Here is a 15,483-nt window from a genome sequence, read left to right on the forward strand (position 1 = left end):
AACATTAATTTCAGTTTTAAACTCATACCTGCAGATATCAAATATATGCATAATAGCGTATTTAGCATATCAACCTTAGATACAACTTTATATCCTTCTCACGTTCCTTCAAAAACATTCAACAAGATCAAAATTAAAAATACTTTAACGGCTTAAATTTATTTATTTTTTCGTTAACTAGCACAAAAAACATTTGTTTGGTGAATTATTATAGTAAAGATAATCTATGTATAATTGATAACAAAAGTGATATACATGTAACATAAGTATATACTGGATAGAGTTTACTTCAACAAGTCCAATTATCCTCAAGTCTCCCATTTCTTATATGCAGGAAGTGTGAGAGATGTCTTAAAGTCTTTTTGCAGCAATGGATGCATCTGGCAGAAAAGAGAAAGGTCAAAGATTATAGAGCTCACAGAGTTGAGGCATCAACTGTATGAGTCCACCATTATCATATTATATGAAAATTATAGTTAATGATATCATATATGTTATAATGTGGTAGTGTATGGTATTGTACCATACTATATAGTATGATATTGTATGATATCATTGTATAATACTATACAATGATATTGTATCATACTACACCATATGTGTAATATAATACCTTACAATATTGTATAATATATGATACCATATTGTATTTTATCATCTATGATATGATATTGTATCATATGATACAATATGATATTGAAATTGAACATACAAAATACAGTATTCTCTGTTTTACGCACTGGATGAATCTGTATTTTGACAAAACTGACTGTGTAACGAATCTATCCCACTGAATACCTTTTCAAGATTTGTTAAGAGTTCCAAAACATTAGAACCATTTTAACAAGATCTTGGACTTTCAGTAGGGCATAGCTATCTATTTTTTGCGTCAAAACAAGTTAAAATGATGCGGTTTCAAGTGAAATATTTACCAATTGCATAGTATTAGCCCAAAAGCCAGAAAAATGTTGTTGATTTCAAAGAGCCATGGCTGAGTGGCCAGCAATGAAATAGACAGGCCTACGTCACATTGCTGTTTGATACAACTACATAAAGTCCAAGCTCTTGTTAAAACGGTTCTATTTTGATTGTGTTTGAAGAATTCACATTAAATCTCTTTTGTTTCACTAAGTCAATGATCTCCTGCACAAACTATTTACCGGTACATGCTGTCATGTCTGTTGGTAATATCAGAACATAATCTTGTGCTTGATGATTAATACACCCCTTCCAAGAATTTTCATTGACGGTGTATTATGAAATTTCAGGGCATCTTGTGATTTGCTTTTCCTATCAATTGCCTATAATTTTGTCTGAAGCGGGATACAATATTATATTATCATACCACATTATTCAACACTGAATCATATGATATAACATGTTTTATTCTATGAAACAATACTGTTTATCTATACAATATGATTCTGCCTGTACATATAAGGCAAAATAAAAAGAATAGGATTCATAGGATATATCGTTTATCAACAATGACCAGTGGGTATAAACAGGATATTCATTATGTACCGTATCCAGCTCCAAGACTCTGAAACCATTTGGGTTGTTCTTAAATCTGCCAAAGTGATCAAGATCACTCTCAGTATCTGAAGCTAGCACTGAGATCCATTTGCAACAGTTTTAAATCAACCATGCAAGTTTAGATTAGAAAGGACCATTATTTACCCAGATATACTGCATGAACTGCTCCAAAAATCCTTAACCTCTTCTAGCATATGAAACCTATGTCTCAGATCTAGCATCAGAGCCTGTTGAGTGCATCTGAGTCAGTACTACAAAATAAATCACCGATCTATGTTTGGGAGAACCAATAGTTACTGATATACTGGTAGCTATCAACAGGCACCTGCTCAGAAAATTTTAACCAGCTCAAAAACCTTAACCTCTTCCAGCATTTGAAATTTAAAGCTCAGATACAGCATCCATGCAAGTTTGGTCAAGATGGAACCTGTAAAACTTAAGAAAAGGACCTACTCCAAAAACATTAATCAGGTATAGATGCTTGTGACTAATTGTGCTGGAGAAAAATACATGTAAGTACATTGTATGGGTTTTTTATTTATAATTAGATAAATATTTAATACTTGTGAATTCTCCATGGTTGCTACAATTTTTTCCAACTCTTCTTCAAGTTTTTCACATGCACTAAAAAGATAATTGAGACAAAGAATTACATATACAAATATATATCTGATGAATCCAATAAAAACAACTCTGATATGTATATATAAAATGATTATATGAGCACTTAATTTAATATACCATCAAAATGTAACAAAAATTCTTTGTTTAAAAATTAAGATTTATCATATTTTTGTTTAAACTTGTACAAGAATTTGCAATACTAGAGTTCTGAAATATATTGTACATGTATCTTATACTTACTCTTTCTGTTTTGAAATCCTAAATTCAAGTTCACATTCATGTAATTCTAATTGGTCAAGATTTTCAGCTGCAGCTCCCTAAAATAAATTGAACAGAGCCATTTTTACAAGCTTGGACTTTGTATAGTACGTGGCAAACTCTGATTTGAAGAAGGCAGTATTTACTCATCATTAACTGTCCAGTCATTGACTAATAGATATGAATACATTGAATGCAATAAAACATGACCAACTCCTCTTGGACTCATGATCATCAAAGTTTCACAGGTTTCATCTTTAAACTGCATCTTGTTGGGTTTGAAAATCTTCCCAGCTACCAGATATATTAAATAAACATTCTATAGGAGTAGTGGAAGCTGGGATTTAAAAGATACTGTTTGGCAATCTTTATCTTAGGATATGTAAAGTGTTCAGGCAATAATAGAAATATACACAATCCTTGTATTTTCTATCATTTAATCTAAACTAATGTAATGTTACTTAAAATACAACACAGATATTGAGAGAAGAGAGAGAGAGGGAGATTTTAAAGGTGCATGTCTGTCCTCTATTCTATTGGATCATAGCTAAGAGAACAAGGATTGAGGTGTTTAGAACTTTGTTAAACAATAGATATTGCTATGATACTTAGATTATCCTGAGGTTCTACGTAATGCCTGCATTACTCTTGATTTTGGAAAGTAATGCTACATGAGTGGCATTACACATAAGTAGTATTAGTTTGAAAACATATAATGCATTACCATTACATTTAGCAGTACCCTAAGCCTGTTTGTGGGTCACCTGACAATCTCGATACCAAAAGCATGGATGCTTTGAGACTATAAAACACATTCATCATCTACCGTATCGCAAAATTAAATAACATAAAATTGATATACTTTAATGAGCAAAACAAAAATACACATATATCAGGAACACATTGATGTTCTACAACATTTCCTACTTCTTTCTTTTAACTCAGTTCAATTTCAGCATGTTTGTCAGAGAGTACAATCAAACCGATAATACAGTGTAAAGTTAATGCAAAATAAACCTGTATTTATTACCGTAATCTGTTGGAAAGTTTTTTGTCCATGTTGATGTGGCACCTTAAGCATTTTGAGACTTGCCAAAACTCTTGAATAGAAAAAAAAGAAATTCACAATTTATCATAGTGAATATTTGTTACATTATCCCGACATAAAAAAAAAAATCTGAAAATAATTTGCTGTTGATTTTTTGGGGGGTTAAATTAGCTAATAATACACTCACATTACAGATTTTTTTGGTTCTGACAATAAATAAATCTGAATCAAATATTGATTAGGTATATAAAACAATCTACTCAAATTGATCATTTTCATAAGAGCCCAAGATTTTGTAAAATTTAAAATGCTAAGTAACTCTATCAGAGAAAACTCAAAAGCTATCATAGTTTTATCTATTTCATCCCTATAAAAAGCAAAGTAGGCCATGTTCAGTCTTTAAATTGAAACTGAATACACATAATATATTGATTGTCTAGTTCATTTACAAATATGTGTACTAAAGCTTTGATACTTATAATTTGGATTTCTTTAGATATACCACTAAATCAAAGTAAGTTACCTTTTCTCCGATAAATCGACTGCTGATTTAACACTATCATAATACAGACCATGTGACCTATTAAGAATTAACCTGTAAAATGTAAAATAGATCAAATAGAGTACTTATTAATACACATCCTGTACATGTGTTAAGACATAAGTCTTTAGTAATGATACATAAACTGTCCTTATTCAAATAATGCCTTAATACTAGTCATTATTTGTCACATCTGTCAATGTTGCAATTGATTTTAATAAGGTTAATTACTGTTTTGCTGTTTCAATAGTTCTGGCCACATTCTTGAATGTTTCCTCAGACAAAGGTTTCCAGTTTTCCATTTGTTCCTTTGTGAATGTACCGGTAACTTTCCTTGTGTCTAAAACATGAAAAAGTTTATGTACAAATGTACCAGTATTTGATTTTGTTTCAGAATGTTATCGTAAAAATATGGTATTTTTGATTAACTGCGCAATGCATGTGCCGAACTCCTTTTTTTTTCTTTCTTCTGAGAAATCACTTCCTTTACTTCGTTTTCTTAGTCCGCCCAGACTGTAAACCCAACCAGTTAAGTTTTTACTATTCTCTTAGAAAAATACTAATATATGTTTATACATGTATTATAAATATATGATGTCCATTAAATTATAATAATTTAATTCTGGTTGTAACGCGCATTCTGATTGGCTAAACAATTATTTTATATCGTATAAAGAATGTTGCCTACGTCATAGTAAGACTAACATCAAAAATGTAGCCATACGCCTGATGTTATGTTTGAATTTTGTACATTTTACGTCATTTTAAAGGTAAAATGCCCTTTTTTATCTACCATGAAGAGTAAAAAAAAATAAATTATAAGCAATGAAGCGGTTTTAAAAAAAGCGTAAACTCAATCCATTTTATATCGTATAAAACTAATAAATATTGAATTCATTCCTTAAATATATATATTTGAACCTACCATCTTTATCAAATTCTAATCCATGTGTGGCATTAGTTTTGTCTACTGTTGATATATTTACAGTAGACTGTTCCTTATTGCTTTTCGTCCGATTGGCTGGAACCTTGGTCAGTTTTTTCTTTTTTCCATTTTCTGAATTTTGTTTATTAACCTTAGATTTCTTGTCGACGGGAAACAGCTCCTTTCTTTTCTGATTTGTCTTTGTGAATTTCACCTTTGCCATTTTTAAGAAATCATCTGAAATAGAGATAGACCGATGTAGACCAATTTTCGTGAGCAAAACAAGTTTACGTGGTTCCTACGCTACAGATAAAGTAATCAGCTACGCTTATATATTGGATTTTGTGACCATTATGAATGGTATTCAGTGAAAGAAATAAGTAAATAAAACAAACCCAACTATCTTGAAGTTGAAATTTGCCGCGTTTTAAATGTTAATTCGTACCACGGATAGATCAAATCTCAACAAGTCGTACGCAGTCGGTTTGTGTCAAAATGCTTCGCAGGATCAGGGACGTATAGACAGGAACGTATATACTTCCCTGGTATAGAGTATAGATACGCTGATTGATTATTATCTTAAATACTTCTGAATTTTTTTACTAGATACATAGGGAATAAGGGATATAAGACTTTAATAATAAATATTCCGATGACATTTTTTATTGTTACGAAAATGAATACTTTAGTAGGCATATGTAAGAACGGTGCATCGGCTGTTATAATGTACAATATATATAACAAATTCATTAAACGTATACTTTATAAAATACATGTATAATACAGAACATTATTTCAAAAGTGACCACATAGTTATCATGCTTATAGAAAAATATATAAATAAGATAAAAAACAAAAACAAACAAACCCCCCCCCCCCAAAAAAAAAAGAAAAAAGAAAAAAAGAGTGAATTCTGAATGAAAGCCACCAGGCCTTAGAGTATAAAGTCCTATATGAAATCAAGGTTTGGATTTTATAACGCCACAGAACTTTGCATAAACAGGAAAAACGTATACGCGTAGATCTATAACAACTTTAGCATTTTATATATCTTCTTCTTTTTTTTTTTAAATCAATGGCATATGAGATTTCATTTCTTTTTTTGATGCATGTGTGAGTTGTCAAAACCTATTTTGAACATGTCTGAAATTCGCCGATTTATTTACCCCCCCCCCCCTTCCCAATGTATGTGTGTATAAAATCTTTAATATTGGTTATGTCTCATTTATGCTAGAAGCGTTCTCTTGCACAGGCCTATGATGACAGAGTAAGATTTTAAAAATTATTATTGAGTTCAAATTGACTGAATAAACCTGTATGTACTCCACATTACATTGTGTTATTTTAAATGTCTTTTCTATTCAAATGCTTTGAGGTCATTTTTCCTCGGCGATTTAAACCCAAGCTGTGTTGATATCTACAGTATCTGCAATGAATAGGGATTTAAAATCGTGTCATCGTTGGTTTATTTGTTAAAAACAGTCGAATTTTATCCTTCTACTTTCGCCATGGTAGCTATAACGCAACTAAGTCTTTGGATTTCTGCGCTGGCCGTATTTTCTTGTCAGGCTCTATTGGTAACGTACATCGTGGAATCAGAGACGTTCTGTGAAATCAACTCTACGGAAATTGACAAGGTTTCGAAATCCATGGTAGTGTTTCTCGATGACGTGTCAACTAGCTCAAAACAGATGAATTTAACAAATGATTTCATTCCTGCCTGCACTTTAAATAATGTGGAGATTAAAAATTCTACAGATTTGATAGGTAAGAAGCAACCTTTGGTCTCTGAATATGCATATGTGCAGTAGTTATATTCAGAAATTAAAGAAGAATTATTTAAAACTCAGTAATTCCTAGTTACACAAATAACATTAAATATGTTTTTTTTCAAATTTACAACTGAAAGATGTATGGGGTTTTTAAATGCTCGATCAATTGCAACTTATCACTTAGCCGCTAAATGAAGAAAAATCAGTGCCTATGTGAATGCAGTTTGCAGAATAAAACAAAGAGATGCTTTAAAAATCATGTTTTGTTCACTTTAACAGGATATATCGAGTAAGATTATTTATACATCAGAAAAAAATTATAATATTTTTTTTTATTACAAAAGAATTATGTACTTGATAAATAACGTATGTTGGATCACACTCCAACCAATTAAATATACTTTTTTTTTCTAATACAGTTTTTACGTCTAAAAGAAGAACGTCCAAATTTCCAACCTTTTTGATGAATTCGTCTTTTCCCATAGTAACCAATACACATGACGTAAATAGGAACACAAGGTACTTTTTCAGGTTACCGCCAACAGTATCATTTTGTATTATTATAAATACAGTTCGATTTTCATGTTTGTTTGATCCCTCTATGCAAAATGTAGTAATAAAAATAGCAATAATCTAATTCAGTCATCTCTTTCCAGTGTTTCCACCCAATACAAAACACCGTCTTTGGGTAACAATATATACGCAACACTTAAATCCCTGGACTGGACGTACATTCAAGTGATCCTGCAGCCGACACCATACTTCCGAAACATTTTGAGTGAATTTCAGAGATCACGTGACTCTCCATACATCTGTGCAATAAGAATCTTCGAAATAAATTCAACCTCTAATGTTGAAAACATGATGACGGCGCTTCAGTATGAAACTAACACTAGGGGGATTCTTGTTTTGACAGACGACAATGTTTTAGAGTAAGAATGCTATATACAGGGAAATATTCGCCCGTTTTATTTTCGCCCATTTCGTCCTCGTTGTCAGCGGGCGAATTTAAGACTGGGCGATTTTAAAACAATTTTTGAATAACTGTGTTATTAGTAAAAGTATCTTTTCCTAACTGTGTCTTGGCGAATCCAAGTCGAGGCGAAATCGTTTGCAATTGTAGAAGGACAAAATAACAAATGGATGAAATAGCCGTGTAAACTGTGTGTAAAACATTTTGAGAATGATCATCAATGTGTCCTTGATCGTTGAAAACCCAAATCCAGTTTAGAATACGTTTACTGACTACGTTGTATGAGCCAACTCGCCGAATACTTTTTGTTTTCATGAACAATTGTTCCCTATTCCAATTGGCTCAATCACAATTTTGCTTTAAATTTAGATATATCAGATTCAATTTATTGAAAAAAGTGAAAAAAACCCGTATAATTATTTTTGGATCTTTTCCCTTTGTAGACAAATCATTCAATTCTGGACATCGCTGACTGACCACGAACAACTGTACTTTGTGGCTCTGTATGAAGACTCGGCAATCATTCAAAGATACATGGAATATATTTTAGGTATTTAAGAAGTTTCCTCAAAGTCAAATATGACATGAAATAACTTGTGATAAAGAAATGACAAATGTGGTAAATATATTTACTTCTTTTTCTAGGATGGGTTTTCATACCTAGACATACAACAAACACAATATCAACAGGTAAGAACTATACATTTATTTCTATATGGTATATGACACAAAAATTTTCAACATTCTTTATATTTTTTCATAATAATTTAACCAAAAAATCTTCAGATATATCAGGCGGTGTCATAGATAGCATAAACCTCCCCCAAACCACACTGAGAGAAATACAGAACACTGTAAACTTTCTCAAGGACACACTACTTCATGCGAATATCAGTGGATGTAATAACTCAAATGAAGAAGAAAACGACAGCTGTATAATATTGAAGTGGATGAAAGAAATGAAGCTGCGAGAACAGCGAAGTCATGTTTACAACATTCAAATCAATGAATCAAATGAAGAGGCCGCCCCAAATACAACAAAAACAAAGTTTATTCAGGTAAGAGTTACCGGTATATGCATGATTGATGACGCAAAGAACTGCTACTATAGTACTATGGCTAACAAATTATGTCAGACTATCCTTGATAACCTTGTGACCCTTTAACTTGAGTAATATTTAGTTTTTTATAACTTGACAAATGTTTGAAATTTTTCTTTAAAGAAATCTATGGTGGCATATCTCTGCCCCTTGTGTGCAAGTTATTTTTCTATTAATTATGTGGACATGCAAGATAAATATGTTGACATGCAAGATAGTTATGTCAACATGCAACATAACTATGTTGACATGCAAGAAAACTGCAATCAAATAAGAGTTATATAAAAAAAATCTCAAATATCGCCAACATGTGACATTCAAGATGCTAGATACGCTACCTATTAAAGTCAACATGCAACTTATTTATGTTAACATGCAACTTCCTCATGTCGACATGCAACTTATTTATGTCGACATGCAACTAAGTTATGTTATCATGCAAGATAAATATGTCGACATGCAACTTAGTTATGTTGACATACTGTGGTTTCATTAATATTCAAGGGTATCAATTTTCGTGGATAAAGTGAAAATCACAGTTTCAAGGATAGGTAAATTCGTGGCCAATGACCCTATCAATACAAAATGTTAATAGAAATTGCATTTCAATGAACATTTAATTTCATGGATCAACTTAATAACGAAATCCACGAAAATTGGTATTCAAAGAATATTGATGAAACCACAGTACAACTTATAAGTTGCATGTCAACATATTTATCTCGCATGTAAACATAACTAAGTTGCATGTCAACATATTTATCTCGCATGTCAACATAAGTAAGTTGCATGTTGACATAAATAAGTTGCATGTCAGCAAATTTATCTTGCATGTTAACATAAATAAGTTGCATGTTGACATAAAAAGGTAGCATCTAGCATCTTGGATGTCACAGGTGGGCAATATTTGAGAATTTTTGAGATTTTGTTTAATTCTTATCTGATTGCAATTTTCTTGCATGTCAACATAATTATGTTGCAAGTTGATATAATTATCTTGCATGTCAACATATTTATCTTATTATCTTGCATGTCAACATATTTATCTTGCATGTCGACATATTTGATAGAAAAATAACTTGCACACAAGGGGCAGACATATGCCACCATAGAAATCACACCAAGAACTGGTTTAGATCATGATTAATTTTTGTATTAAAGTTTTATTTCATAGCCATAATTTATGTAGTTTGAGTTCAATTACATAATACACAAATTAAAAATATTCTTAATGTCGATATCTTTCCCCAGCCTGGTGGAAAAAAACCCATGAACCTTAAATTTCCCCTTTGAAATGGTTTTCAATGTGAAATTATTTTTTGAAGGCTTGGAATTGGTTATTGTTCTAGGTAGGAGAAGTAAATAATACCCAGTTTACACCACTCGGATCCTGGATTTTGTATGACAAAGAAAACAGAAGATTAAGATCTACCGCAGTGTCGTGGAATAAAGCGTTTCATTACAAGTGCCGATCACACGTGGATTTTGAACAACTCACGTCACCATTTACCTCCGACATTCAAATTGCGGGGAACCTGCCCCTGCATTATTCTTCATATACCCCAGAAGGCTGTGGAGAAATTAGGAATAACTATGTTCTGTTCAGCGAGGCCATAGTCTTTGCTGTGGACTACGTGAACAATTTGACAGATATTCTACCATCTGTAAAACTTGGGTATGATATCATTGATACATGTTCCGTACCGAGCAGGTTCATTCATCAAATGGACGTATTGTATTCACTTGGGCTTAGAGATGCTAGTGTAAAGAGGAAAAATTACATAGGCGGCGTTGGATTTCCATTTAGTTCAGGAGTTGAAAGTCTAGCACATTACAGTTATTCAAAGAAAATACCTACCATTAGCATCAGTGCGACTAGTTCAACATTTTCTGATAAGAATTTATACCCATATTTTATGCGTATGGTCCCATCTAATAAGGATGAAACCTTAGCTATCATTAGTGTTTTGGAACATCTGAAGATTCATAGCATAGGAATTGTTTACAGCAACGATGCTTTTGGCTCTGATCTAACAAAAAGTGTCTTAACCTTTGCAAATGTAAAAGGAATAACTGTTAACTATATGCTGAGAATTGAAGATAGCTATGTTGAAAATCCTGAAATTCTAAATTATTTAGTGGATATGTTTATAGTAAAAAATAATAAATATGTTCAAGCAGTGTTATCACTTACACAGAGCCAACACATAAAACCAATTTTACAACGGCTTAATGATATTGATATCAACAACATATTTTGGATTGGATGTGATACCTGGGTAGCAGGGATAGAAAAGACATTTCTAAAGAAAAACTTTGATGTTGTTTCTAATGCTATTCTTATTGCATTTGAAACAAATCAGTCAGAAAAGTTTTTGAAATACATGAGAGACAAGGCTAACTTAACGGAACAAAACCCATTCATCAAGAAACTCATAGAAAAGGAAAACAACTGTACCTTTGACAGAAGTCAACAAGCAAAAATAGAGTGCAAAGATGTTGTAGATTTCAAAAATTTGTTCAAGAACGTAGACCCTCACGGCGAAACTCATATAATTGATGCAGTAATTTCACTCGCTCATGGAATCGATACACTCATACGAAACCACTGTCCACTAATGGATTATTGTACGGAAGCTAATCTACACATAGAGGAGTTGGCGGAAATTGTTCAGAAGAAACGAATTACGGGAATTGACGGCGAGAAAATATACTACGATAGCAAAGGAGACGGCAAAACTATTTTTTTCATTAGGCAGATAGATCCAACTTCTCCATCTTTTCATCGACAGGTTTGATATCATTTGGTTAAAATGAATTTGAAAATTATATTTAATCTTATAATTTGCAATTTCTTTCTTTGTATTAGTACGAAGGGGTTTTTAATGTGCGTCTTCCTATTTGCAGATAGGCATGTATATGGAAAGCAAAATTTTGATAGATAATAGCACACTGAAAATGCCTAAATCAATTCAAGATAAAAGTTTAACTCCATGCACCGGTCGTAACTGTTATTCAGTTCCGACAAACCTGATAGAAATGCCCTACACCTTTATGGAGGGTGATGTCATGATCTATGCTTTCATAGAACTATATAAATTCAATGGAGTATGCACAGACGATCTCATTCTGGAGCATTTTGAGGTGGCTACTTCAATTTTATGGAGTATTTCAAACATTAATAGAAAGCAGCTCAAAGGTTTCCCGAAAATTGGACTAGGGCTATTTGCCGCATGCGGACATGATACCTCCTTAGCAAAAAGTGTTTTTAAACAGACATTTGTTGTTCCAACAATTCCATCAACCCCTTACACGAAACCTATTATTGGAGTGGTTGGAGCAATAACCAACCCTGTAGCATCGTCAATTTATGACGCCAGAAAGTCATCGTCCATGGACTTTCCGATGGTAAGTTTTTTCTTATAATTATAAGTAGTGGCAATTATTGAATATTAACTAACTAGACAAGGCTAAGGAATATTACACAAGTTTAATGTTTTTATTTCATTTTAAGATTATATCAGCGTCGACAGAGAGATTCAACAATAGGGAAGGCCATCCGCGTGTTTTCAGAACCGTAATGTCTTCGACATTCGACGTATACCTTTCCTTACAATTAGCCAAAAAACTTGGCTGGAAATATTTCCATGCCTTATTTGGCAGTCGCGACCAAGAACTATTGGATCTTATGAAAAGAGAAGCATCAACTTTAAACATGTGCTTGGCAACTAATCGAGAGATTATTATGGACAACCTTGAAAATGAACTTAAAACCGCTGTTGATGAAATGTTGCAATATGATGGTGCAACAGTTGTTATGGTTTTTATTCCAACAGCTGCTATTGAGATGTTGCTGAAAATTGCTTCAGAGAAGAACACCGCCGGAAAATTGGTTTTCATTATTCCTAAACACGTAGAAAACATTCAAACAATCGTTTCAAAATACAAGAACCCTTCTTTAGGTAGAACATTCATGTACTATATTTTTTTGGCTTATTATTAACGGTGATATAATTGACTCGGTTATGACTGAGATATCAAATAATAATTTAATTCTGGTTGTAACGCGGCATTTGATTGGATAGAAAAATTTAGTTAAATTTGTATAACCTGGTTGCACGTCACAATGCACCAACGTCAAAAACGTACTAATCCGCTTGACGTTGCGTTTGAATTTTTAACAAATTAATATCATTTCGGTACATTTGTACAGTAAATTACAGAAAATTAAATCATTAGGAATGAACTCAATATCTACCCAAGTTATACTCGTATAACCTGGGTTGGAGCAATTTACGCTTTTTTTATAATCCGCAAAGCGGATTATAAAGCGTTCATTTCTTAAATGATATGTTTTTATTTAACTTATAGGATTGGTTGTAATGCAGAACAATTTGTTGGAAAACAAACAGTTCGGTTCATACTTCCAACATCTGAAAATTGATGAAGGAGACTGGACAGAAACACTGCCATGGGGCAAAACATTTTGGGAGGATGTACACCAATGTAACCTAAGGTTTTCAAATCGATACACCAAGGACTGTGCAACTGACTTAAACCTTAGTGGGCTACAAAAGAAACAGTCTCCTTTTGTAGCGTCAACAATTCATGGGGTTTATGCCTTGTCTAAAGCTTTCCAAAATGTTTTGGACAAGCATTGCAACTTATCATCTCTTAAGGAGTGTGTCAATGGGAATATGTCAGAAATCTACCATCAACTTGAGCTTGAATTGGATCGTGTTACGGTGACTCCTGATGGAGGAACGCTATTCGGTTTTGAAAATAGAAATGCAACAATTCCTATGGTTATCCTTAACTTCCAGTATGGTCCCAAAGGCAGTCCTCGATTAGTCGAAGTAAGTATATATTTAAGATTAGGTATATCTTATTAACGGTGTATCAAAAGGTGTTGGAATTTATTGAATGTTGTATGAAAACACTAGTTATCCCCATGATTCTTTTCGTTTTAGGTTGGAAGTATACAAAAGGAAGAGATAACTCTAGATTTACGAAAACTAAGCATGTACAACTTGAATGGTGAACGGCGAATTTTTAAATCAGAATGTCCGGATGATCAATGTTCAGTATGTCTGGATCCAAAATTTGTATCTGATTACAACGAAAAGGTGCAATATCTTTCCACCATTCCTCATGTTACTCTGAACAGTATTGAAAGCGGAGTTGGACTTACTACTATCTTTCTTGTTATCATTGGTGTCGGAGTAGCTATTGTTTGTACTTACTACCTGGCCAAATTTTCCTCTCACAAAATATTTAGTCTTTCTGCCGACGGACATGCTTGCATAATTATAGGAACAACCGTGCAAATCCTGGGAGCAATGGTGTATTTGTTTGATGGTTCACCTTTAGCATGTGGAATTCATATCGCACTACCAGGTAAATGGGTAGAAAGATAACTTGTTAAATATAAATTTTATGATAAACTTTTATTATATGATGATGATGATACTAATAATCATTTTAGGAAGTGTCTATAGCATTACCCTGACTGGCTTATTGATAAAACTCAACAAAACAGCTTGCCTTCACGCAATCGTAAAAACAAATATTACTAAGCTACCAAAATGGGATTTTGCCTTCACGTATTTACCTATTGTAATATCGGCGCCAATCATCATATATGTCGTCTGGACTTTGGAGGACCCTGTGACTATGACGTGGTCGGTGCCATCTTTGTTTCAGATTTCAAAGATTGACGATTTATATATCCAATGGTATTGCGAATTCAACAGGTATGATATATTCAATCTTGATAACTAATGACAATGGCTGTATTGTTCGATGATTTACAGAAGATGAATAGTGTTAAACAATAAAATCAAAACAGAGTATAGATATTTCAACTCAAATCAACAAATATTTCAGTTTTCGATTTTCAATGCAAAATGTTTTTATGTTTAAACGTCTTTAATTTTTAGGACGGAATATATCATTTTTATGTGCTTCTTTTGGATAATTCTATTCCTGTGTATGACTTTATCAGTCATCTACAAATGCAGAAAAACAGGAAGGAAAGAGGTCAAGCAAGTTTTGTTTTCCGCAATCTGCTTTTCTCTATTCACTACTGTCACAACTGTTCTCCGTTTGCTGACTGATGATCACGTGATGTTCAGAGTATTTTATGGCAATTACTCTGCCTTTAAATGGAATAATTATCTTGATTATAAATTTTCTTCCACAAATTGTCGAACTCATGAGGGAAAAAAACAGGGAACTTCTTTTTACCAGACTTATGTCTGATCATAAAACAAGCCAGGTTGCAAGCCTTTGGAAGGACTTCATTCATAGTGAAAACAATAGAACAAAAAGAAAAGGTAAGTAGAAATAAAAAGGAATTTTCAGTTATAGCGTAAACTCCTTAATGCAATTTTGTTTTAGTTCAATTTTTAATCACATTTTCAGCACGTTTTAGAAATTCTCTGAGCAGTCTGAATTTATTTTTTTAAAATAAAAAGATGTTCGTAAAAATCCAAGTGCCCTGTTAGAAAGGGTTTAGCGACCTCATTATCACCCTTGATTGGTCCCAATAGAAAATACTCAGAACATCATATACATTGCAGGGAAACAAACAATATCGTCAAAATATCATGCTAACACATCTATAGTTTATTATTTAAAGCAATATGAGCTGTACTTTTTAGAAATTTATTTTGCTGCAAAAACCTACTAGTATACTTAGTCTGCA

The 15,483-nt window shown here is 32.7% G+C and overlaps 2 protein-coding genes across 4 annotated transcripts in view; one reads left to right on the forward strand and one right to left on the reverse strand.

Moving 5' to 3' along the window:
- Positions 1 to 140: 140 nt before the first annotated feature.
- On the reverse strand, positions 141 to 5,418 carry LOC105325971 (uncharacterized). Of its 2 annotated transcripts, XR_002199348.3 has the most exons (9): positions 5,328 to 5,418; positions 4,933 to 5,169; positions 4,239 to 4,347; positions 3,990 to 4,061; positions 3,449 to 3,518; positions 2,401 to 2,477; positions 2,100 to 2,160; positions 1,681 to 1,787; positions 141 to 380 (listed from the first exon to the last, which is right to left on the reverse strand). XR_002199348.3 is itself a non-coding variant. In XM_011425786.4 (8 exons), the coding sequence occupies exons 2-8, from the start codon at positions 5,153 to 5,155 to the stop codon at positions 309 to 311; spliced, it is 684 nt and encodes a 227-aa protein (XP_011424088.3). In that variant the 5' UTR covers positions 5,156 to 5,169; positions 5,328 to 5,418; the 3' UTR covers positions 141 to 308. The 2 variants fall into 2 exon arrangements, 1 of the variants encoding a protein (XP_011424088.3); XM_011425786.4 differs by lacking the exon at positions 1,681 to 1,787.
- A 909-nt stretch (positions 5,419 to 6,327) lies between these two features.
- LOC105326007 (uncharacterized) overlaps positions 6,328 to 15,483 on the forward strand; it is a 42,507-nt gene continuing 33,351 nt past the window's right edge. For both annotated transcript variants that reach the window (XM_066080002.1, XM_034443149.2), the window contains exons 1-13: positions 6,328 to 6,699; positions 7,124 to 7,223; positions 7,361 to 7,636; positions 8,121 to 8,227; positions 8,323 to 8,367; positions 8,464 to 8,735; positions 10,127 to 11,569; positions 11,685 to 12,185; positions 12,292 to 12,739; positions 13,149 to 13,633; positions 13,748 to 14,174; positions 14,263 to 14,530; positions 14,717 to 15,112. In XM_066080002.1, coding sequence (XP_065936074.1) covers positions 6,441 to 6,699; positions 7,124 to 7,223; positions 7,361 to 7,636; positions 8,121 to 8,227; positions 8,323 to 8,367; positions 8,464 to 8,735; positions 10,127 to 11,569; positions 11,685 to 12,185; positions 12,292 to 12,739; positions 13,149 to 13,633; positions 13,748 to 14,174; positions 14,263 to 14,530; positions 14,717 to 15,038 — 4,953 coding nt within the window. In that variant the 5' untranslated portion in view covers positions 6,328 to 6,440 and the 3' untranslated portion in view covers positions 15,039 to 15,112. The remainder of the gene's footprint in view (positions 6,700 to 7,123; positions 7,224 to 7,360; positions 7,637 to 8,120; positions 8,228 to 8,322; positions 8,368 to 8,463; positions 8,736 to 10,126; positions 11,570 to 11,684; positions 12,186 to 12,291; positions 12,740 to 13,148; positions 13,634 to 13,747; positions 14,175 to 14,262; positions 14,531 to 14,716; positions 15,113 to 15,483) is intronic.

Source organism: Magallana gigas, chromosome 3 (genome assembly GCF_963853765.1).
Source record: "Magallana gigas chromosome 3, xbMagGiga1.1, whole genome shotgun sequence".
NCBI lineage: Eukaryota > Metazoa > Mollusca > Bivalvia > Ostreida > Ostreidae > Magallana > Magallana gigas.